Source organism: Myotis lucifugus, unplaced genomic scaffold (assembly GCF_000147115.1).
Source record: "Myotis lucifugus unplaced genomic scaffold, Myoluc2.0 scaffold_1, whole genome shotgun sequence".
Taxonomy (NCBI): Eukaryota; Metazoa; Chordata; class Mammalia; order Chiroptera; family Vespertilionidae; genus Myotis; species Myotis lucifugus.
In genome coordinates, this window is record NW_005871049.1 from 12,302,008 (window position 1) to 12,327,442 (window position 25,435).

Genomic DNA, 25,435 nt, shown 5'->3' on the forward strand with positions numbered 1-25,435 from the left:
GTCTCCCAAGGAGATAAATAGTTCTCTTTCAGGTTTGTTTGTACTATGAATGACAAATGGGTGCACTTTAGCAGAACCCTTGCATAAGCCATCAAAAATTCTAAATCAGCAAAGTTGGAATTAATGAGATTTGACTGTCATTAGACTCCCCACAATTTAAAAAAAACACACAACCTTGGTGAAGGATAACTAATAAACTGACATAATGATGTAATAAATATTACAGAAAACTATTTCATCCTTGATCTTCATTTTAGATTTGCTGGAGTAAATATAGGATGCTCAGTTATGTTTGAATTTTAGATAAACAACAAATACATTTCTAGTAAACATACATCCCAAATACTGAATGGGACATGGTGACACTAAAATACGTTGTTTATCTGAAACTAGTGGCCTGGTGCACAAAATTCATGCACATTAAAAGGGAATTAATTAGAGGAAATATTTTAATATTGCTATTTGCCCTTTCTCCATAATAGAAATGTCAGAGATGAAAGAAAATTAGTAAAATGTATATGAAAATCTTCCTCTTGCCAGAGTCTGGGGCACTCTGCGGGATCCAGAGTCAAGTCCCTGCCCACCCACGTGCACCTCGAAATTGCGTGAGACCCAGACCAGGCTGGCCCCACCCCCATTGGGCTAGATCCAGACCCAGCCGGCCCCACCCTCTTCAAGCCCCACCGGGTGGGGGGTGCGGCCTGAGGTCCCTTGTCAAGCCCCGTTGGGCCAGGGATGTGGCCTCAGGTCACCTGGCCCGGCGCTGGGGCAGGAGGTGTGGCCTGAGGTCCCCCAGCCCGACACTGGAGCGGGGGATGCGGCCTCAGGTCCTCCGGTCCAGTGCCAGGGCGGGGGGGGGGGGGTGCGCCTTGAGGTTCCCTGTCAAGTTCTGCGAGTGGGGGGGGGCACGGCCTGAGGTCCCCCAGCCTGGCGCTAGGGCGGGGGGCGCAGCCTGAGATCCCCTGTCAAGCCCCACCAGGCAGGGGTTGCAGCCTCAGGTCAGTGCTGATTGCTTGTTAAGGCTCGTTACGGGAACTCAGCCTCCGCTGTGGGTGCAGCCATCTTGAATGTTACAGTGTGATGGTCAATTTGCATATTCCCTCTTTATTAGATAAGATGCCGCTTTCACTGGGTACCCTGGGTTGTGTTTTTTTTTTTTATCTTGAGAGGTTTCTTTATTTTTTTTCCAACAAAACAAAATAACATATAAGTTTATTTTTCTTACAAATAAAATGTTTTTCTTAAAACAAAAAACAAGAACACCATATTTTAACTAGGTAACACCTACTTTGTCAGAATGTAATTTGCTGCTAACCCACCTTACTTAAAAAAAAAATCTTCATTGTTTAAAGTATTACATATATTCCCCCTTTCTCCCCATTGACCCCTTCTAGCCCGTCCCCATCACCTAATTTTTTTAATAAGAGGAATATTCATCAATAAGCATTATTCAGCAAGTACAGAGACTTTAAGGAATGGCATCTTACCCGGCCGGTGTGGCTCAGGGGTTGAGCATCGATCTATGAACCAAGAGGTCATGGTTCAATTCCCCGATCAGGGCACATGCCCAGGTTGGGGGCCCAACCCCCAATGTGGGGCACACAGGAGGCAGCCAAACAATGAATGACTCTCTCCCATCATCAATGCCTCTCTCCTTCCCTCCCCCTCTCTCCCCTCCTCTCTGAAATCAACAAATATATATATATAAAAGAATGGCATCTCTTCCTAGTGAGTCAAATCTTAGAAATGCAGAAGATTCTCTAAACAAACATGGTCTTAGGTATGGAAACACAGAGATTGATAGGCTGCCTTCTTTCTCTTTATGTCATCAAGACTGATAAAGGAAAGTCCTGGTCAACAGCATTAAGTACAAATGATGACTTAATAAGGTAATGATTCATTCATGAATAAATATTAATAAACACATACTAATAAACTGGGCTAATTGTTTTTTTAAATATATTTTATTGATTTTTTACAGAGAGGAAGGGAGAGAGATAGAGAGTTAGAAACATCAATGAGAGAGAAACATCGATCAGCTGCCTCCTGCACATCTCCTACTGGGGATGTGCCCGCAACCCAGGTACGTGCCCTTGACCGGAATCGAACCCGAGACCTTTCAGTCTGCAGGCCGACGCTCTATCCACTGAGCCAAACCGGTTTCAGCTGGGCTAATTGTTATTGAAATATTTTACATTCTTTTTCATTTGTGAGAAAAGCAATTTTGTAAATGTTTTTAAGTCCTCCATATACTACATTTGGCTAAAAACATTCTCAATACTATATTTTATAACTTACAAATATTCTAAAACCAGATAGAAAATTTGGGGGAGCCAATATGCCTAAATCAAAGATAAATGCACATAGTGCCTCAACTTTTTGACCTCAAGTCACCAGAATAAGATGGACTCCTCTGAACTGTATGTTCAACTTGGCAAATGGAGTCACTGCAGTTAGCTACAAAGCAAAACCAGCAGAGGGGGTATGTAGGCAGCTGTTAATGGGCCACCAGTGGTTTGTCCCACAGTCTCCAAGAATCTGAGAGCCCAATAGTGGACTAGACCCTGACAGTTACTAGGCCAGCAGAGTAGTGATTACAGAGGTTGACAGATAAAAAATTCCAACAAGTTTTATTTATGATAACTATACTGGCAACTTGCTGACTATATATATTTTAAATTTAAATGTTTGGTTACGGGAAAGTTAAAATATAGGTAAAAAATAGAACACTATAATGAATCCCACGTACCATCACTGAGTTTCAATAATTAGCCAATCATGTTTCATCTATACCTTCTACCCACTTACTAGCACCCATATTATTCTGAAACGAGTTCTAGATCATATCATTTCACCTATAAATATCTCAATACTAGTGGCCCGGTGCACACTGGAAGGAAATTAATTAGAAGAAATATTTTAATATTGCTATTCACCCTTTCTCTACAATAGAAGTGTCAGAGATGAAAGAAAATTGGTAAAATGTGCATGAAAAGAATATATAAATTCGTTAACAAATAAACAATAACAACATGACACAACAGACATATGAAAACAACAAAAAGATGATGTAAAAAACAACTGATAAAAACAATGACTGATAAGCTGATTAACCTTATTCTAATATCTCCCTGTACACCACATTAAGAGTAAAAACACGTTCAGAGTGCTTGACTAATTTCCCCGGTGACAGAGTATTTACAACTTGAACGTCACACGCTCTTCGAACTGGAGAGAAAGCAACAAATAACTCCATTTCCTGGGAGAAGTTTAGGGACAGGCAAAATGGACATGTGACGCCACATGTGCTACCTTCCACCACAACCGTGTTCCATAACTGCATCCTCGTTGACCTAGTTTCCGCTATGGAGGCAGTTCCTGCCGGTGCCGGGAGCGCTGGGCGCTGACCGGCTGCTGTCAGCCTCAGCGGCACGCTGTGCCAATCGTTCTTCACGTGCCAATCGTTCTTCATACGCCTGCTGTCGGCGACACCGGATTCTTTCGCGTTCTGCCAATCGCTGTGCTTCAGACATATTCCGCCGATACCGCCGGCTTCTTTCGGCGGCCGCGGCACGTTGTGCCAGTCGCTGTTCTTCAGACATATTCTGCCGACGCTGCCGTCTCCTTTCACGGTCTGCCAAGCGTCGCGCTTCAGACATGTTCTGTCGATACCGCCGGCTTCTTTCCGCGGCCGAGGCCCGCTGTACCAGTAGCTGTTTGGCCGAGGGACGCGGTACCAGTAGCTGTTTGTACACCGTCTGCTGACACGGCTTCCTCTCGGCATTGTCATCGGCAGCTAGTCTGACGAGAGGCCTCTTCGAACCGTCGCTGCTCTGTGCCCCGCTGCTACCAACGGTGGTGGCTATAGAGAGGTACCCAACGAAGGAGGCATAGAGAGCGAAGGTCACTGGGGCTGGGACTGGCTGCTGGCTCACAGACACTGTGGTGGTTGTATCCACTGAATTACAATCTTCAACTACGGAATCCTCAATGACATCACTGGTTTTCTGCCATGGCTCCAGCTCCCCCTCCTCACATTCCATAAACAGGTCCGTGTCCGCCATGCTTCCGGGGTCCGCCATGCTTCCGGTGCCGCCTTCCAGGTAGTCTGACCTGGAGAAGGCGCCAGAGAAGGCGCCGTCGCCTTAAAGGGACCTTATGCTTACACGGTAAACACCGCGGAAGTCTGACTCTTCAGCACGGCCCAGTAGGGGCTGTCAAACAGCAATGAGGTACTGTCGGTGTGAACCTGATAATAGCCAAATAGTCCTCTGCATTTACTTCCTCAACCTCCACGCACCTTTCCGCTACCACTTCCGGTTCATCCACAGTCCTGGGCTTCTCTGGGTCCCGGATGTTTGGAATCAAATCCTAAACCTCCAGCGCTTTCTCTTCCCTGACCCGGGGCTGCCGGGCAGCTCCCCCACTCAAAGACGCCCGAGAGCCGCAGGGCCCTGCTCAGCGTCCCGGAGAGCAGCCCTGACCCCCGACCGCCGCTGCATCCTCACGCTCCCCATCCCTGGCGACTGTCCCACCCGAGCTGCCGTCCTTCAGCGGGCCGCCGCCGTTTTTCTTCATTCAGCGAGCCGCCGCTGCCGCTTTGCATTCAGGAGCCGCCGCCATCTTTCAGCGGGCCGCCGCCGCCTTGCATTCAGGAGCCGCCGTTGTCTTTCCGTGAGCCGCTGCCTTTCAGCGAGCCGCCATCTTTCTGCGGGCCGCCGCCGTTTTTCCGTGAGCCGCCGTCTTTCAGCGAGCTGCCGCCGCCTTTCAGTCTTTCATTCAGCGAGCCGCCGCGCCGCCGCCGCTTTTCCGGGAGCCGCCATCTTTCAGCCGCCGCCGCCGCCGCCGCCGCCGCCTTTCATTCAGCGAGCCGCCGCCTTTCAGCGGCGCGGGAACCCTGGATTTTTATGGCTAAACCTGGCAACCAGATTGACCGGATTCTTAACAGGGTTCAAAACTGAATTGAATGTCGGGTAGAATTAGCCCCCGACGAACTAGTCTGCCAGTATTTCCCAGGTATCTGATCAAATCTACCAGGCCTGGGTCTTAGGGCTCAGTTAAACAGGAACGTGGGCGTAGACACACTCCTCCCTAATCATACTCAGTCGCTTGTCCCTTGCAATGAGGCCCGTCCTTATATTCGTGTCAGAAGACCAAGAATAAACGGCGATTTCCTCTCAGCCCAACTGACATTAGGTGCCCACATGCAAATTCTCGAGGCACTGGCAGGCGAGCAGGACTTCCAGCACCTGCCCGAGGAGACAGCTTCACTTCCTTGGCAAATATTGACGGTGGCTGGGACGGCATCTGAGGACAGAAGGGGCACGTTTCCACACCGGGCCCTGCAGGGCACTAACAATGACACGGCTTTGAAAGCCTCCGTCTTGCAGGAAATAAAATAAAAGCTGCTCAGCCGGGTGCTGAAGGCGCTAACCTTTCTTTCCAATTCTTTCCTCCTCCAGAGGCGGTTGGCAAGCCATGGCCTGCCGCCTGTTTTTGTAAATACAGTCCTTCTGGAGCAGAGCCATGCACGTTCCTTCCCGGATCCTCTGTGGCTGCTTTCGTGTTGCGACAGAGGCTGTCGGGGGCCTGAGAAGCCTGAGGTATTGACGGTCGCGCCCCACACAGGACACGTCTGCTGACGCCTGCTCTCGAACCCTTGCTCACTCCAGTTTACGTACTGGCTCCCGTGCACGTCTAGGCATCTTAGCTTCCGTGCTTTCCTTGCTTCTTCCCGTAAAACGTATGTGACCAAACTTTTAAAATCCCCGAGGACACAGTCAGAAGAAAATGTGTGGTAACATTCCCTTTTACCTAGATGGACACATTTGCATTCTAGTCAAATAGTACTGCATTCATTTTAAAATTCTCTTTACTATCTTAATACACAAAAGTGGTTTTAGAACACTTAACAGTGTTGGCCTTCCCTTTATACAGGGTGCCCCCAAAAATGTATTCACACTTTAATAACTGATTTCTATTACACTTTGAAATTAAATGTATTTTAATAACTACTGCCTTTATAATTAAAGTGTGCATACGTTTTTGGGACACCCTGTAGTTTTGGGGTCTAAATGGTTTTTCTACCACATGAGGCATTACCTCTGTTCTCTTCCCCCAATGAGTTCCCTTCCTTTCCCAGGCAGTATAGCCATAAAAGAACCAAGAGGGAAATTTAAATTGAATCATAATTCCACTTTAAATTCCCAGCTATAACCAAATTAAACTGTGATTCTTCTTAAAAACATTGTTTTAGGAATTATTTTACATGCCAGTATATATGACCTCTTAAAAAACTAAAAATGGAACTACCCATTTGACCCAGTGATCCCACTTCTAGGAATATATCCCAAGAAACTAGAAACAGCAATCAGAAAGGATATATGCACCCCTATGTTAATAGCAGCACAATTCACCATAGCTAAGATTTGGAAACAGCCTTAGTGCCCATCAGCAGATTAAAAAACTGTGGTACATCTATATAATGGAATACTACGCTGCAGTAAAAAAAGGAAGGAATTCTTACCATTTGCAACAGCATGGATGGAACTGGAGAGGATGTATGCTAAGCGAAATAAGCCAGTCAGTGAAAGATAAATACCACATGATCTCACTTATTTTATGGAATATAATGAACAACATAAACTGATGAACAAAAACAGATCTAGAAACAGAGAAGCATCAATCAGGTGCTCAAATCTCAGAGGGAAGGTAGGGGAGAGTGCGGGTAAAGGGGAGAGATCAACCAAAGGACTTGTATGCATGCATATAAGCCTAACCAATGGACACAGGCAACAGGGGGGTGAGGGCATGAGTGGGGGGGGGGAGGCAAAGGGGGGATAAGGATACATATGTAATACCTTAATAAAGAAAAATTAAAAAAAATCTACATCTAACAAAAAATACTTAAAACTAAGTAAAGAAGAAGAATGCCAACAACAAACCCACAAACCCTAACCATCTGCAGGAACCCCTTTGACCAGAAGTCCCAGCCTCCTTCAGGGTGTGAGCAGCAGCTGAATGGAGCACCACCATGCTCCCATCATGTATTGTGCTGATTGTCTTCAAAGGAAGAGCTATGAGTCTGTAGGATCTGATTCTTAAAAAGGCTCAAGATGACAGTGAAATATTCAAGAGACGTTTCAGTTTTGCTCTCGAAAAACAAATCATAAGAAAACTCTGCTAGTCATTGCTACCAACTAATAATAATAGTAACAACAATAATGATAAAAGATAAGAATGCTTTGAGGGCATTATGCTAAGTGAGACAAGTCAGACAAAGAAAGACAAGCACTGTATGTCCTCACAGGTGGAACCTAAAAAAGCCCCACTCATAGAAACAGAGAATGGAATGGTGGTTGCTAGGGGCTGTGGGGTGGGGGAATTGGGGAGCTGTTGGTAAGGGGTACAAACTTCCAGCTCTAAGATGAGTGAGTTCTGGGGATCTAATGTACAGCGTGGTGATTATAAATCACAATCCTGTGTCAAATACTTGAAACTTGTTACGAGAGTAGGTCTTAAATGTTATCACCACACACATAAAAATGGTAATTATGTGAAGGGATGGAGGTACAAACTAACCCTGTTGTAATCATCTATCTATATAAAACCCTAATATGCAAATCAACCAAATGGCAGAATGACCTGCAGAATGACTGGTAGGTGGGGGGTGGGGCCGGCAAGTGGGCAGTGCCAGGCCACCAGCCAAGGCAGGTGCCAGTGGGGGGCCCCCCCAATTGCCCTGATCACTGGCCAGGCCTAGAGACCCTGTCCTATATATTGGGAATAGTCTCTTAGATTTAAAAATTAAAACCTGGCAAGGCTACTCAACAGTGAAAAAACAGGATGATGCAGCGATGACATGCATGGACTCTGGCTTACACATTTTGTGGTCAGCCCTGATTCTGACACATAACTGTGTGACAAAGCCGATTACTTAACTTCTCTCTGCTTCAGTTTTTCCACCCATAAGATGGGGAAAATGGTACTACTGCCTCAGAAGGATCATGTTATGTATTACTTTATATAATCAAGGCAAAAAAAATGTAGCTGCCCATACAACAGCAAGATGCCTTTCACCTGTATGAAAAGTATGGTCACTGGTGCATGCAGCATCCTGGATTGCAAGAGGGATGTCTGACTGCCGGTTTAGACCTGTAAACCAGCAGTTGGATATCCCCCGAGGGGTCTTGGATTGCGAGAGGGTGCAGGCCAGGCTGAAGGACCCCACCCTCCTGTGCATGAATTTTGTGCACCGGGCTTCTAGTTTCTCAATATATGGGTGTATCAAATCATCACACTATACACCTTAAACATGTGTTGTGTCCATTATATCACCACAAAGCTGGGAACATGCAGATACACAGTAACAGAAAAAAGAAATCCATGCTTTCCGGTGAGCGCCTACCAGGTGCCCTTCCATCTACAAGGTCCTGACAGGTTTTCTCTCCAGTCTTCACAACAGCTCAGAGCAGTAGGTGTCACTATCCCCATTTTATCAACCAGGAAGAGGCCAGCTCGCTAGAACAGGGCTCCTCTGAGCTGTTCCTCAGGGAAACCTCCCATCAAACTGCCAAGCTCCTACCATGTTGTTCCTGCCCCTGCAGGAATGTCACTGACTTCATCCCAGGATCCTTTGAAAAATTATAGCTGATGAGCGACCTCCACTAAAGTTGAAGCATGGAAGAGAGGCCGTCAGGATCAGAGGAATGTCCCTGCTCTAGTTAGAGGTTGGTACTGATGTAATGAGAAGGGGATGGCTCTGCACCAGAGCTCACCTTGGATTGACTCTCAGCTCCAACCCTTCCTAATGGGGACCTTGGGCAAGTTAGCTAACTGAAGCAGGGGGTCCCGCGGGGGTGAGGAAATCGGATTATAAAACCGATTTCACCGATTGTTAGAAAGGCAAGTGAGTGAGTGACAGATATTCAACGTTATCCATCTCTTCCACTCCCTTTCTTCTCGTGTATCACAAAAATGTTTGCCTTCATCAGACTGCTTATTAGGATACAGATGAATGTATTTGTTGAGTCTGGTGCCAACAAAAGCTGGATGACTGTCAGGAACGGAGAAGGACTTTTTCTGCCTTGTGTGGGAGGCTGGAGTACATGACTTCAGAAGTCCACTCCCACTCCAGTTTCTCTGAAATGTGACCAAGCACGTTCTCAAAAGCATGGACCTGTCCCTGGAACCCATCAGCCTTTCTCAGTGGCTCATCGGGTGGGCAGCCTCACTCAGGTTAGCTGGTCAATGATAAACTACAAGGAGCCCTCTTAGCCGGACACATTAATGCAGCAAATCAACTTCAGAACAGGATGGGCACAGGACAGTGACGTCAGGAACAAGAAATAATACTTGGAAATCTAATTGGCAGGGAAGGAGAAGCAACAATAACATAGCAATAATAAGATGGAATGAATTAACTCATCTCCGGCTCACAATCAGGCTAAAAAACACACAGCTCCCTAATATTACACAAGCCAAAGCCTAGCTGTGTGGGAATACCCCTTCCTTGTTTCCATCCTAGGGTTTTGAGAAGTCCTTCTAAATTGCCTTTGCGTCCATAATCTTGGCTAAAATGAGGACAATGATGAGAAAAATAAATCCATTGTAATAAGCATCCAGAACTGAGGATTAGTATGAAAATTATGGATGTGTGTATTTGCTTAGTAAACAATTTCATAACATCCCACTGTGGTCCAGCAAATCCCTCCAGAGCCCCCGACAAAGCCCAAGCCCCTTCCTCCTCACTGCGTAGACAGCTTTATCTAGGACCCGAGCAGATGTTAAGAGGTCCCAGGAACTAGTCTTAGCACAATTTTCTTATTTCCTTTAAAAAGAGGGAAAAAGGGGAAATAATAGCTGCTTGAAAAGACAATTTTCAAATTCATTCCTCATTTGTGGGATAAACTATCTGGCAAAGGACGAGTGTGGTCTGACTTCAGGTTTCTGACTTCATAAACCTGTTGTAATAACAGCTCTTCTGGTCCCATTTTGTCACATAAGGAAGAAAAGACTAACTGTTGATTAAGATCTCAAAACTACCTTGGCCCTCATGGCTCAGGGGTTGAACGTTGACCTATGAACCAGGAGGTCATGGTTCCATTCCCGGTCAGGCCACATGCCCCAGTTTCGGGTACCATCCCCAGTGGGGGGCATGCAGGAGGCAACCAATCTATGATTCTCTCTCATCATGGATGCTTCTCTCTCTCTCCCCCTTCATCTCTGAAATCAATAAAAATATGTTAAAAAAGACTTCATCCTTTAAAAAAAATCTCAAAACTAGCAAATAGTCTAAAGCTGAGACAGTAGTAAAAAGGTAAACAATGTACATTTTGCCTAAACTCAATTTAGAGATTTAAAAATAGCTGTTTCCTTATTTGACCTTGACTACAAGGTAAAGATGCTTGAATACAAAATAATTAAGATGTTTAAAATTTCTGCCAACAGTGGTGACTTTTGTGACATGGGCTGAAAGTAAAAAAAAAAAAAGAGGAGCATATTCACTTTTTATATTTCTGTATTTCTTGAAGTTTTTTATTCTACCAAACATCTGTCACATATGCAATTAAAAAAATTAAAATCTGCTTTTATCTAGGAACTTGGTTAAAAAATTTAACAGGGCCATTTTTCTGGTGATCTGAATATTTAAAATCCTTATTTAGGTTTATCATAACCTGTGTTAAGGGAAAAACTGATTCTGGAATGTTCTTGATAGAAATTCACATTTGTCTGAAACCTTCTCATAAATCACACACCCAGTTAGTGGCACAGATTATGGTGATGGTTTCATAGACATATGTTTAACTCCAAACTCACCAAGTTGTAGACATTAAATACATACAGTTTTCTGCATGTGAATCATACCTCAATAAGTTGGTTTTAAAAAAAAATCACACACCTGAGTTCAGGTTTTATATAACATCAGAAGGTCTCCATCTAAATCTGTCTCTACACTTTGTGATTTTAAAAAAACACACCAAAAACACCCTTTGACAGGAACATTAGCCAGAACTACAAGTTAGAACAACTTTTAAAAACTCTAATTTGTTTCCTCACCTGTTATTTCAAAACTTTGATTTCATCCTTTGTGAGGGAATTTTCCCAGCCACAGCCTCCTAACTGGCAGAAAGGTGTAGGATTCCCACCTTATTTTACCTAACTCATCAGACCCTAAAAGTTAGGAGTGGCAATAGGGAGAAAAATTAATAGAGAATGTAAAGTAAGGTGCTGCTTCATGCAGAAACAACCGACTTCCCCATGACCCAATCCTGCACTCTGCTTAGAAAGACCCAGGCATAAGGCTCTCACCACCTTTTACAGCGAATCCCTTTAGCAGGTGTCTCACAACAGGATCAGTATTGGGTTTAAGAAAAAGGTAACAAGAACCTGTCACCACACTGTTTTATCACATGTCATACAAGCAGTGATACTGACCTCCTCCCCTCAACGCATCAGTCCCCATCTGTCTGAGGGAAGCTAACAAAGGTAAGCTCTCAAGGTCCTCACTAACACCATCATCCCTTGAGTCTGCTATCTGAGCAAAGTGTCTACCGGGGTTTGAGTGGTTGGTATGAAAACTAGTGAGTTGGTGCCTCAAAAAAAAAAAAGTCAATGAATTTATTGCTGTACCACCCACAGTTGTTGGCCTGGTGCTTCAGCTCTGTCATGTCATAACATACATGTCAATTACTGCATTTGTGTGACACCTGGGGTGACTGGGTGAAGCTGCTTAGAGCTGGAAGTGATTAGCACGTCAAAGGAAGGGAGGTGCTCGGGGAGTCTCAGGTCCCACTCAGGGCCCAGGGCGGAGGGACTAGTACTTTGGAACTAACTAACATGCAGCTCATTCTGGGCACACTGGTTTGGAAGCTCAGTCTAGTCCATCAATACTCTGTGCATCAGGTCTGTGAAACAATCCAGTAACCAACCCTAAATTCCAACCAAACTAACTCTAACAACCAACCAAACCTGATGGACTGTTTTCCTAGAGTCAATCAACTCTGCTTATCAAACTACCAGATTTAAAGCACGAGTGAGTGTGTGAGTGTGAGTGTCTGCGTGTGTATGTGTTCTGGGTGACTTCTACTTTCATTCAGCTCCCACGCTCATTCAGCAAGAATTTTTTTAAGGATTAAATTAAGGGAAAGTGCTTTGAAGCCCAGAAGAGGAAACAGACAAGATTCTGCCCTTAAGGAAACTGCTGTCCTGTGGGGGAAACAAGACATTTCTATAAATTACATTTGCTAAATGGATCAAACAATAATTGCAGCACGAGGTAAAGAGGACATTTTCCAGAGGAGAGCAGTGAGTATACTGATATGGAAATAGGAAAAGGAGGAACAGGAAATGTGTTCCTCTGGCAGGGGAAGGGGTCCTGGGAGAAGAAAGCACTGATACCAAATCTTAAAAGAGTCCTCCACGGGACTCAGGGAGCCACCAGGTACTCAAAGCAGAGCAAAAGCAAGCAAGCAAATTATCCAACCATTCAAAATGGCACAGTCTGTAAGCAAAGCTCTGCTAAAAAAAAAAAAGATGTGGCGTATGGGGTCTGGGGTAATGGGAAAGAGAAGGTTGGAATGACTAATTAAAATAACATGTTACAAGAGCACTAAGATGGGTTTTTATTGCTTTTCTCACCCCTCCTTAATTCAGATAATTGACAGCCCGAGGAACTGTTCATATCTTCAAAAGCCACTTACTCCATCTACAGAAAAGGGATTCTGGGTCACATGCCAGTCCCTGTGCTCACCCGTCAATGGTCAGCTTGGACATTTCCCTTCCCAGAGGAACTGCAAGGGTGAGGAGCTTCAGGTTGTCAGCAGTGCCAGGAGCTGAGGGAGTGGGGCCACGTCCTGTGGAACCCCAGGACTGCGTAGGCTAAACCCATTTCTGCAGTTCCCATCCCTTCTGTGCCTCTCGTTCCTCTGAATGCTTGGGAAAGCCACGTGGCCACTCTTTGTTTCTAAAGCTGACATGGTTTAAAAGTCATCGCTGGAAAGCTGAGCCCCGGCAACCCCATCTCCACTTGAAAGAGGAAAGCCCTACAGTCACTGCAGCCCTCACCAGAGGGTGAGCAGCTCCTGCCCCACAGGGTCCTCATGCAGGAGGTGAGAGCACAGTGAAAAGATCGCTGCTGTGAAGACGCTTTAACTAGAGGAGAACAGAGAAAATACGGGTGCTGACATCAGCATCCAGGCATTTCACATAAAGACCAGCTATCCCAAGACAAGCTTTTTCAGCACCGTGAGGCCGGAGCTGTACACCTCCTGTGCCTTCCTGTCCATTTTCCTGAGCGATCCCAGGAGGAGTGGGAACATGCTGAGAAACGGGTGCAGCTGCAGAACCAACGAGGTGGCTGAATCTTCCTTCAGGATAGCAAGAAACCGGACCCTGAGGCCTGAGAGAGCGGGCTAAGGCATGGAGTGTGCGGTACACTTGGAAAGCGTGTCAGTCACTGCTGGAACTGCACCAACCTGCCCCCGACACAAACGAGCCCACTGTGTCACTTCCTTGAGACTCATTACCCGAATGAGCAGGTGAAATCTAATAAAGAAATGGGTGACCACCTGACCAACTTGTGCAAGATGGGGGCCCTCGAACCCGGCACTGCAGAGCATCCCTTGGACAAGCACCCCTAGGAGGCAGTGATGACAGCTAAGCCTTACGCTGGCTTCTCCATAACCATGGGGTGACTTCCCTGGTCCCCAAAGCAGTGCATGCATGCGTGTTGGGCTCACTTTTATCTGGTCTCTAACCCAAACATCGACTTAAGTTCTTTCATTTGTATCACTCTTTCAAAGAAAGTAATTTAGGACCCTCCCCCAAGCGAAATAAAACAAAACCGTGAGTGCTACCTGCCGTCAAAGAAGAAGAATTTCCCGCGTCCATTCTTTTCTCCGTGAACGAAGTTCCCCTCAAATCTGTCTGTGGAGGAGTAGGTGACTGTGCAGAACCCGTGCGGCAATCCATCGTCATCCAGGTGCCCTGGAGGAAGGGAATCACAAGGCCAACCTTACCATCTGCACGTGCCCCCACTGATGCATCGGAGCACGGAAGCGGCCAGCAAGTCCCCTGAGCAGCCCAAGGGTCCTTTCCCTGCTCCAGGGGAGAGAGCGCAAAGGTTCCTCACCTCGCCTGCACCAGCAGTATCAACCTGACTGTTCTGTACACTTTATGAGCGGCGGGTCTACAATGGAGGGACTTGGACACATTCAGATGTGAACCGAAAATAAGCCTGTCTTTTAGCGGGGACTGAGAGTTCTTATCAGTCATAGCATCTGCAGTGCCTGTTCCGTTTGCCAAGTACTTCCCCACCTGGTACTTCTCAAATTAGGAATTAAGGCCCCCAAACTGATGCTTAACCAAAATGTAGTTGAGATAACACCATTTTATAGTCTATTGCCAGGTACATTGTCCTTGCAATGAGTCTTCTAATTCTAGAACTAGTATGCAATATGGTTTCATATGTTTACTAGAGGCCTGGTGCATGAATTCGTGCACAGGTGGAGTCCAGCCAGCCCAGGCCGAGGGCCTGGCTGGCAGAGGGGAGGGGCCGTGGGCAGTTGGCCAGCCGGCCCCACCCCTGGTCAAACTCCAGGTTGAACTAGTCAAACTCCTAGTCGAGAGGACAATTTGCATATTAGCCTTTTATTATATAGGATAGTATGAAGTGGAGGGCTGCTAGCCAGGGGACTTCTGAAAACCCACTGTGGTTCATTACATTCAAACAAGGGACGTGGCTATGCCTCTAAAACTGCCCAGATATTTATATACCTCACTGTGCTAACATGGGAACTGAGTCCTTCTAAGCTTGAACTTAAGCTTAACTTTGAATTTACTGCTTCATTTTACAAAATCTTCCAGCTTTGAATGTTTAGTAATGACCTTGTCATATCTCCTCTATAACTGTGTTCAGAGGGCTTATGTTTAAACGCAGTTAGAAGCAGCCACATGACCATTTAAGCAGTGATTTTGAACATCCCCAGCAGTTCTGATACTGTGATCTTTAAAATGCTGGTTCTGCCTGGGTCACACACTGGCATATTCTAACATTTATGTTTGTAGTCAATGTTTAGGATTTTATGATTATTTACATATTTCACAGCCCCTCACTGGTGTCTCCCCAATCATTCTGGTGAGCTAATTTTGCAGAGGTGAGTGAAAACGAAGGCAGTAGTTAACCTAATGGCTTTTTTGTGAGTGAATGACCTGGGTCATGGATGAAGAGATACAAAAGCATTCAAAACTGTGGGCAGTGCATGGACATTAAACACTCAAATGTGGCTTCCAGATGGTTCACAGACATAAAAGAAAGCACAAACCATATCACCACAAGGAACACTTTAGTCTCCTAAAATGATTTCTTCTAAAGCGATAAAAGAACATCATCCCTTGGAAGAGATGGTAAGTAAACACTCTTATAAAAAACAAAAAGCTCTTTATTTTTATTGTATTCTTATGTAAGCATAAAGTAACAACGGACAAATATACTATCTTATTTCTACATCTGACTCTGTATAGAATGGGCTACTGAAAATATATTGCAATAAAGTGTGGCTACTTAAATAAATCACAATTGATGTAGTTCCTTTCTACTCAACACAGGTTTTTTTTTTTTCCTACCAAGGGCCAGGAAATTAATGGTCAGGAGGGAAATAAGCCATAATTGCTTTCTTCTTGTTCAAAACCCAACTGTATGTGACATAATTCAATGACATCTGAGCCATGTAAAACAATTTGGAAAATTATCTTCTAAATATCTACTGATGACATTTCTCTCATCAAAATAAATTAAATCTACTTTAAAATTTTTCATTAAAAAACAGTGTACAGCTGAACACTTTCTTTTATGAAATAATGTTGGGATCAAATTCAATTTAGCTATTCACATTCCTATGAATTCAGCAGTTTATTTTTGATGTAGGTATGAATATCAGAACACTCATTTTAGCCTTGTATTGAAGTATTTACTAATTTGTTAGAATGCTTTCCCCATAGACACAGTCCACATATTTCAGACTTTCAAAAGTTAATCTTTGATAACATTTGTTATTCTACTTTAGATCAAGAGAAATATTATGATAACCATGAACACTGAGGGGAAAAAAACCCCCAATGAAAATTCATTTCCACCTTCCCTCAGTCACAATAGTCCTGTCCTATTTCTGAATAAAACACTGCAGATGCACCGTCAGCAGTGGAATGTAGATAGTAGAGAAAATGGAAAGTGTCATGTAACACGCTAAAAGCACTTGAGGGTCCGTACTGATCCCAATGGGGATGAAAGCAAAAAGATCAGCCTCGCTCCACGAGGGCTACTTGTTTCAATGCCTCTTTCGACAGATCGGTGAAGAGGGGTCCCGTCACCTTCCTAGTCTCTAGGGAGAGAGGAGCTGCTGAATGACGGCCGTTTCTCCGGTGACATCAGAAGGAGGTGCTTGGACACCTGACACTTCCCTACCATTCTAAAGGGTTAGGTTGCTTGTTGTGATCAAGTCCTGCAACTCCCTCTGTCAGTCCATCGCAGGGCCCCTTGTTGGCCTGCTTGCTGTTTTCTTCCAAAAGGAGATGTGATCAATGAACAGGAGCTAGATATTAAGGGTTGTCAACATTCAAGACTTCCTCCCTGGATGTTTAATAGCCAGAAATTGTTGTCCTCGCCGTAGAACTTAATCTATAAAACAGCAATAGCAGCAAAGAAACTTTCCAAAGAAAGGAAGGGACTGGGTTGCTGCGTCTCACCTCTCCTTTCAACGTCAGTGCTAGAGGAGCCTCTGGAAAGAGTCTTGTTCGGATGCCATTGGGACAATAGAGCAGGTCATAGTTGCCTTGTTGGTGATAATCAGTTTAATGGAGAGGAAACTGACACACAAAGAAGGAAAAAGTTTGTTCCTTACTTTGCATTTGGCATGGGGTTATGTGCTTTCCTCTTACCTAAACTGAACCTCACGACAATTTCCCAAGTGCCCATTGTAGACGAGGAAGCCAGTGCTGTGTGGCTTGCCCAGAAGCACATTAACTGCTCTGAATGTGCTCCTGAATGCTGAGTGCCGCTCTCCCAAGTCTTCCCATTCCCTTTCTCTCTGGATAAGGGAAACTAGCAGAACCCCCTGCTTCCCTGCAGATGGTGGAAGCGGGTACCTCTAAACAGGTAGGTATGCCCAGGTCCCAGGTCCCAGGTCCAGCAGGGGAAGGGCGTTTGTAGTGAAGATAGTCCTTGTAGAGCCATCAGGACTTGCAACAGCATATCCCGGTGGCAAATTCCTACCCCTCCCAAGTGTTACCTCACTCAAAGAGAAACACTAGTCCTCCTCGCTCTGAGTGAGGCCAATTTCTGAAACGCACCAAGTCAACCAACAGCCTTCCAGGCCAGTTCCCACTAAACGGAGGCCCAAGAGCAGGCCAGACAACAAGGGAGAGTCACTGGGATGACTGCTCCGTGTTGATAATGCTGTAGAATATTTGTAGAAGTTACAGAAAGGGGGGAAATGAGAACAGTCTCACAGTCTACTTTTTTTAGTTTGTTCTAGTGATCACTCTCTACTGAATGGATAGAAAGTGAGATTTTTTTCCCCTGTGAGTTATCTCTGAGCTTTCTCCTTATCCTGATGAGAGCCAGGCCTGTCTGTGTTCTGTGCAGTGATGGTACATCATCTGGGCCAGGCACACTCCCTCCACATCAGACACTGGGCTGCTTCCCGCCTCAGGCTCACTCACAAATCTGAGAGTGGTGTGTGTGTGTGTGTGTGTGTGTGTGTGTGTGTGTGTGTGTTTCCCTAAGAACAAGAGACTCTTCCATGCATTGTTGGTTTTGTAGACTAGAATTGCTGATACAAAAAATAATAATAAAAGGCAAGCTTATTCTATTCAGTGCAAAGAACATTGCCCTCAAGATGATGCATTTACCCTGGTTGTTGAAACATAATTTGATTTTTTGAGAGTAATTCTTTACCAGAGCTCAACTGTCAGTCGTGAGGGTCATAATATTAAAGCATGGCCACAGGGAGAGGGGGCTGGTACATGGAGCCCACATTTTTCCTAAGCCTAGAGCATGAGCATGAGAGACAGGCATGAGATGTTAGGGGGACAGTTAACATATTCTTGATGTTTTGAGGGGCTTAAGGCAGTGCAACACTGAGATGCTTGTTTTCCTTCTGGCTCCTTAGTTCTGGGGATTCTGTTTTTCCCCTTTTTGACTTCTATATGTTTCCAGGCCTTTCCATTCTTTCCTGCCCTCAGAAGTGCACATCGGGACTACTGCAAAGAGCCCTGTAGATGATGGTCTGCCTGTCACCAGTGCCTTCTCATCTTCTCAGAGCACAGCTCTGGGCCTGGCATTCTCAGCTCCAAAGAGCCCCCACGGCTTCCCATGGCTTCCAGCTCAGTCCATGCCCGTGGCCTGTGACACAGCCGCCTTTCCTGTCTTACGCTCTGCTTTCGGCCTGGGCCCTCTGTTACAGCAGAACCAACTGATTTGTCTCTGGAGGTGCCTGCATAATCCCACCCCTCTATGTCTTTACTCACAAAGTCCCTGCTCAACTGGACTCAACCACACAACCACCTCTCTGGGAGCTCTTTCCCCTCCATCTCCTTCCCGGAGCCGGAAGTTATATTTACTTCCTCTCAATACCGTAATTCATCTGTTTAGATTTATTTATTTGAGATTATATCAGGAACCACATTGTATTCATCTTTTTTCTGTGGGCAGACAAAGACATAGATATAATAATAAATATATCTGTTTCCAAAGTTCAACCTCACTTCTCACTGAACCAGTGAGTCTCAACAAAATCCACAGCAGGAGCTCAGGGGGAGGTCTCTGGCCTCCGAGGCCCAGGGCCGCTGCCTTCCCAGAGGAGCACAGCAGGGCAGGTATGCAGATCCACAGAGATACTCCACCACCCAGTTCCCCTCGGGAATTCACCCCCTGGGAGCTCAGAACTTCAGAGCCACGGTTCTGCCGTGACAGAGAACCAAAATGTATACGATGTGACAAAAGACATTTCAAGTCCTGAACAGACCAATTTGTTCCCCAGAATAAACTTCTTCGGAGGAAGAAAAAGGATGTCTGTTGCAGAGTTAAGTTAAATTCTCCTTCCCCAAATACTTCTTTTCCCCTGAGTGTCACTAAACCCCATCAGAAGCAGCCTAAAGAGTTACCACTGACAGAGTGATACTGACATAATATTTAACTGTTGCTTCCAGGCTCAGTTCCCAAGTATTTCGTACATTTGATGACTCATTAAAAGTAAAAAATACGAAAAATGTAGCAAGATAGTCGGGTACAGTGAAGAGGGGTTCTGGAGGTCCAAGCCTGTCTCGAACCCCCTTGGGTGGCTTGGACTAATTCTTAACTTCTCTATGCCTCAGTTTCCTTTTCTGTAAAATTCGGATAATATTAGTACCCATCTCGTAAGACGGAATATGTGTGTGTGTGTGTGTGAAACATTCAGCACAGAACCTGCACAGAATAAGAACTAAACAATTATAGCAATAATAATGATAATAATGATAGCTAAGACAATGAAACTACTGAGAACAGAGGCTTTGTTTATGGAGGGGTAGGTTAGTTGGTACTTGAATACTAAGATATTCAGACTAGCTTTATACTAGTCCTCCCTGCAGGTGCTAGACGTTAAGTAAAGACTATAACAGATGCCACTAATAAGGCCAAGCATGGCTGGAGAGAAGCCCACTGGTGCAAGGTCCTGTGTGTACACCCGTGTACTCTGTGTGAGTTTGAGCCTTAGATGCCTCTAAGGACTTTTAAAGATTCTGTGTTACTCTGTTTAGTGTTAGGCACAACTGAGTGATCATGTGCCCTGGATTGCCCCAAATGTTCACGTGGTCCCAGCCTAAGTATATACATATAAAAGTTTCAGGGATAAACATTATCATTCCTCTGTATTCACTACAAAGTGATAACCCCCCAAAGCCTAATTACTATCTATCACCATACCATTGACCCTCCCCCCGGCCCCTGTGCACACACACACACTTTCTCACCCTCCAGTAACCACTGATCTGTTCTCTGTAGCTGTGAGTTTGTTTTTGTTTTACCAGCATAAGTATTAAACCCCTCTCATTCTCAAGCATTTCCAGATTTTGGAGAATAATGTGTATGGTCACCCTATTAAACAGAACCCTCCTCGTTTAGATAAAGAACATTCTCTGTTTCTATGAATTGCACAGGCTCATAAACAACATTGGTATATTTCTAAAGTTGCTTGTTCACAAGGAGCCTGGGGACCACGAACTTAGATTTCTAGACAGCTTCAAAGGAGAAAGTTGTTTAAGCGCTGCCCATGATCAAGGGTTTGCATTAAAAATTTACAAGCACAAGTAAAAGTAAACTTTGAAGAATGAGAGTAAGCCCTGACAATAAGAGAAGAGCATTTTTTTTCCCGTTTATCCTTCATAACAGGAAGGCACAAGAAATCAATAACTTAAGTTGTAAGAAGGCTTCCAATGGATGGACTCAATGTCTTTGGGCCCCATGGAGGCCCAACACAGGCCTTGCTTATCAGAGAGATAAAGAGATAAAGTTCACAATATTGTGAAATTAAAACAATAAACACCCTTTGAAGCTGGTAAAGAAATATGTCTTAAAAAAAGAAATATGTCTTAATAGTTACATTACAATGGATACCTTTTAGAGATTTCAAGAAATATTATTCTAATCTCATCCCAAGACCTCTGGAGCACTGCAAAAGGAGTCAATTATGTTTTATGAAAACAAAAAGAATGGAGTTCTCCCAATCTATAATAATAAAAGCATAATATGCTAATTAGACTGACATCCTTCTGGGCTGATGCTGGGGCTGCCAGGGCCAAGCCCCTTGCACGATTTCGTGCATCGGGCCTCTGGTGCAGCAATAACTATGTATCTTTTTGCATTTGTATGGTATTGCCACTTTGTTTTTCTTTTCCATTTATGAGAATTTGTTTAAACAAATGAGATAGAAACCCCATTCAACCAAAAACTAAAAATTATGTACTTAGATGCTTAGTTTAAAATATTCTGGGTTCTAAAGTTTTACAAATAAGTATACTGCATATGTATGAATGAAAAATATTTTTAAAATAAAAAACATATCCTGGAATTATACCACACAGCATTACAAAACATCACGACGTACTGGCGGGGTAGAATCAAATAAATAAATACGCCAGAGTATCTTCTAGTATTCACTGTTACAAAATCCTGACATCTCATGATACAAACAACGAGATTGTATAACGTCCCCACCTCGCTTTTTAGACCTAGCAAAAGAAAAAAAAAAAAAAAGAGGTGGAGAAACTCAGCAAAACAAAGTGGCGAGCAAAGTCGGGGAGGGGCGCTAGCAGAGAAGGGGCGGAGAAATTCGACACCAAGGCGGTGATATCACCCGCAGCCAACTGCACGGAATTCAGAAAGTTAAGTGTCACCCAGCAATTTGGGTCCGGGCTCGCGGCGCGCCCGCACAGCGTGGCGGCGGCGGCCCCGCTCGGAAGCAGGAAGGGGGAGGGGGCGGTGTGACTGAGTTCGCTCGGGGACAGCGAGGGGAGGGCCACCGCCTCCCGGTCGGCGCGCGTTCCAGCCCCGGGTCGGGAGCGTCGTCCCTCGCCTGGCAATGATTTCATCTTTTCAGAACAGCCGCCCGGGCCGCGGCTGCCACGTGCCTGGGTCGGCCCAGTGCGCTGCGCCCGCCGACCCACCCGGACGCGGTCGCGGTCGCGGTCGCGGTCCCCGCGGCGAGCAGAAGGAGAGGGCTGGCGGCTGGAGAGGGGCTCAGGGTCGCCACATGGAGCCGGGGCATGGCTCCGCGGAGACCTCGGGTCTCAGGGGGCTGTCGCCTTGCGCACCCCCACCCTTCCATCCCCGAAAGGGCTAAGGCCAGAGTGCGGGGCACCGCTCGCAACTCCGAGGATGGGCTGCGGGCTGTGGGCTGCGGGATGGAGCAGCCGTGCTCTCCCGGAGCCCGGCCCGGCCGCGCGGGTTCCCGGCCTGCGCCCCGCCGCGCAGTGCGCGCTCCCGGCGGCGTGGCGGTGGCTGTCCGCCCTGCCGGAGCCGTGCCGCCGGCCACCCGCGTAGGGGACAGCGGCGGTCACGCGGGTCACCCGCCACTCCTTCCGCGTTCCGAGCCCTCGGCGCCTCCTCCCCCGACCCCAGAGAAATGCTGGTACCTTCCACCGCCTCCTCCACCATCTCGTCGTCGCTATCCATGGCGGCCGGGGACTCTGCCCAGCTCGGGGCCGCGCGGCTGCCTCCCGTCCCTCCGGGTGCTCGGGCGGCTGGGCGAGCGCTGGGGCTGAACCCTGCGAGTTTGGAGGAGGAGGAGGAGGAGGAGGAAGAGGAGGAGCAGTCGGGGCTGGCTCGCACTGCCTCCCCCTACAGCCCTTTCGATTCCTTGGCCTTCAGCTGCCGCTGCCGCAGCCGTCCCTCCTCCCTTCGCCCACTTGCCCCTCGCCTCCGAGGCTCCGGGGTGCCGCCGTGGCCTTCGCCGCCGCAACTTTCTCCAGCAATAACCCGTCTTTGTTAGCGAGCAGCTGATCCGCTGACATCACCCGGCGCCGGTGCGCTCCCTCCCGCGCTGATTGACAGTTCCCTGTCCCTTCCCAGAAGTAAGGCTCCTCCGAACGAAAGGCGCTCCGGGTCCGCGCGGTCTCTGCGCCCCAGCCCAGCAGCCCCCCGGCCCAGCAGGGTTTCTCCTCGGCGTCTCCGCGTCCCCGTGCGCTCCGGGCGCGCCACGCGGTCCCGGGCGTCGAGGGGGGCTCGCGGGCACTCGGCTCCGCACTCGCGGCCTCCAGCTGTGCGGGAACACTGGGAAGTTCGCCGTGCGGTGCCTGCCAGCAACCCCCACCCCCGACAGACTCCAAAGAGCGAGGGATGCTCAGGCAGCGTTTCCGACGCTCCGGCGCCTCGACTTCCTCTCGCCCACGTCCCCACTTCACCCCGTTTGCCACCCGGAGCGGCACGAGTGCAGCACGCACCGGAGCGCAGGTGGTCGCGTGTGGCCGCGTCGCACCAGAGCGCGGGCTTCCCTGATCCAGGGGGTGCCGTCCAGCCCCGATTCCTGCTTCCTCGGACTGCGGCTCCCACCCCGGCGCGCCCAGTCCCCATCCTCCTCGGGACCGCCGGGCGTCTCCGCGATTCGGAAATCCAGCGAGTGCGAGCGGCTGACGGCTCTGCATCAGGCAGGAAACCGGCCGCACGGAGGGTCCGCTGTGTCCTCCTCGCGGTGCGGTCGTGGAAAGGGACCTGACGAGGAAGGACCCCCGCCCGGCGCGCCTCCTCCTTGCGCCTCCCGCCCTGGGTGGGGGATGTCTCCAGCTGTCATCCTGTTCTCCAAGGGGCAACCATTCCACAGATTCGGGCTCTTCAAGTGCAGAAAACCACGGGGCACCCGGTTCCCGGCCCAGACATTCGCCGTGGCGTTGTCTCTTACAGGTGGCAGAGAGGGCGACTGTAAATAGCTGGCTAAGTGGATGCGAATGTACACAGTGTGCCGTGGAAGGACCGGGTGCTGCCCTGGGCATCTGCCAAGAACAGCTCCTGCACAGCGGAGGGGCGCGAGAGCGCAGGGACAGTTGTTCCATTTTGTTTTCTGAACAGGAGACTTCAAAGTCCTCCCAGCACGCGGGAGGCCGCGCCTGGCTTTTGCGCTCTGTGCTTAAATGCCAGGTGTTTTTTTTTATCGAGTACTGTGGGTTTCTCCTTAAATTCAGTTTTCCTCTGTGAAAAAGAGAACAAATGTTCGGGACATTTGTCCCATATACTGCCAGGAATTCCAACCCCTTCTGACCGTTTTAGAAAGACAGGGAGTAAGATGGGTTCTGGTGCCAGCCCGAATTCCTCCCCCAGGAAAAGAGGCTCGGGCTACAGTACTGGGATAAGGTCCCCTCTGGCTTGAGCTAGACCACTTGGAGGTCCCCAAGCTTAGGCTAGACCCCCACCCCCCCAGGGCCTCTAAGTTAGTCTACACCTCTCTGAACTCTTGTGGCTTAAGTTGCACCTCCTTAAAGTCCTCCAGAGCAGATTCCTGGGCACCGAAGCTACACAGAGAAGGTGCTGCTGAGGCGAGAGAAGAAAGAGCCACTCAGGTTACATCGTTTTCAAATAGGAACCACAGAAAGAGGGTTTGAGTTCAGATTTTTAAAAGGAGCCAGCATGTATTGAGCTTGGTTCCTCACTGGTTTTGAGTTATATTTTTTCTTATTTCCCCTTTTAAACATACCATCTCCTACCTTATATATTACACTGTTACATAAACACACACCAGATATGCATCTTCTTTCCCTGTTTCCAGTTTATTTTTTGAGGAAAAAAGGAAATTATTTGAAAGCTAAAAGGAAGCAAAAATAATGTATTCCTTTACTAAAAGGGGGCTGAGACAGGGGCAATGTAGGTTGGAAGAAATCTCCCCTCAAAACACACAGGTGAACCACAGAGACGCAAGTTCATGGGGGGTGGGTGTGTGGGGTGGGGGCAGGAATCACGTCACAGTGCCCTGCTCCTATCTGTGGGTTCAGAGGAGGATGCCCAGCCGCGCCCTCGGTGCCATCGGATTCGCAGCCTGTACTGCACAGCCAGACTGCCGAGGGCTTCCTTGAGAACACAGGGAGCCCTGCACACAGCGGGCGTCACTGACGCGGGCCTCCTCTGGACCTGTCAGGGGTGGGTTCTTGCCAGGTCGGGCAGTGAGGGGACTGAAGGCTCCCTGAGAACCTTCGTCAGATTATGCCCACAAGGCAGGCAGCGGCCAGGACCCAAGCCTGCCTGCCTTCAGCCACCATTCATTCCTGCCGGCTCTGGGCCCCAAATGACTGTAAAACGTTTTTAGGACTCCCTGAAGATACATTTGCATTTTTGCAAATCATGTTGGGTATGTTTTCAATGCCTGTCTCTAGATGGGCTGATTCTTAGTTAAAGCCCCAGAACCCAACACAGTGCCTGGTGCAGAAGGAAGGTGAAGCGCTGCCGGTGGTGATGTTGCCGAGAGGAATATTGCTTCCTATCCACAGCGCCGAGTCCCGCTCACAGACGTGCTTTGTTTTAGCTCAAGTCGGAAGAGCGTTTTTTTGAGCTGTTCCACTTTCCCACATCGACTGGCCCCAAAGCGGCTTCCATCGCATTCTTTCCCACAGTTTTCTTCATTGAGAGCTCATTTTATAAACCCTCTTCCCACTTGGCTTCCCGCCATTCTCCTCTGTCCACTCTGTCCCCACCAACGTGGCCATGGGCTAGAAAATCAATAAAGCTCTTAATCACAGGGGGTGGCTGCCGCTGCCGCAGGGCCAGGGCCGAGCTCCTCACTCAGCAGGTCAGTGCGCCGAGCCAGCCTCCCTGGGAGGAGCGGCTGCACTGCCAGGCCCCGGGGGGGACTTGTTCCACATCACACTAAGCGGCTGTGGTATGCTTCCCCTGCATCCCAGGATATATTCCTCTTAGGAA

General features: G+C 47.4%; 1 protein-coding gene across 1 annotated transcript in view; it reads right to left on the bottom strand.

The window, feature by feature from the left end:
• Window positions 1-23,150, bottom strand: part of SETD7 (SET domain containing lysine methyltransferase 7) — a 45,605-nt gene extending 22,455 nt beyond the window's left edge. Inside the window, 2 exon segments of the mRNA XM_006081702.3 lie at window positions 13,857-13,986; window positions 22,168-23,150. Of these exon segments, the coding sequence (XP_006081764.1) occupies window positions 13,857-13,986; window positions 22,168-22,207 (170 nt within the window). The 5' untranslated portion in view covers window positions 22,208-23,150.
• Window positions 23,151-25,435: the final 2,285 nt, after the last annotated feature.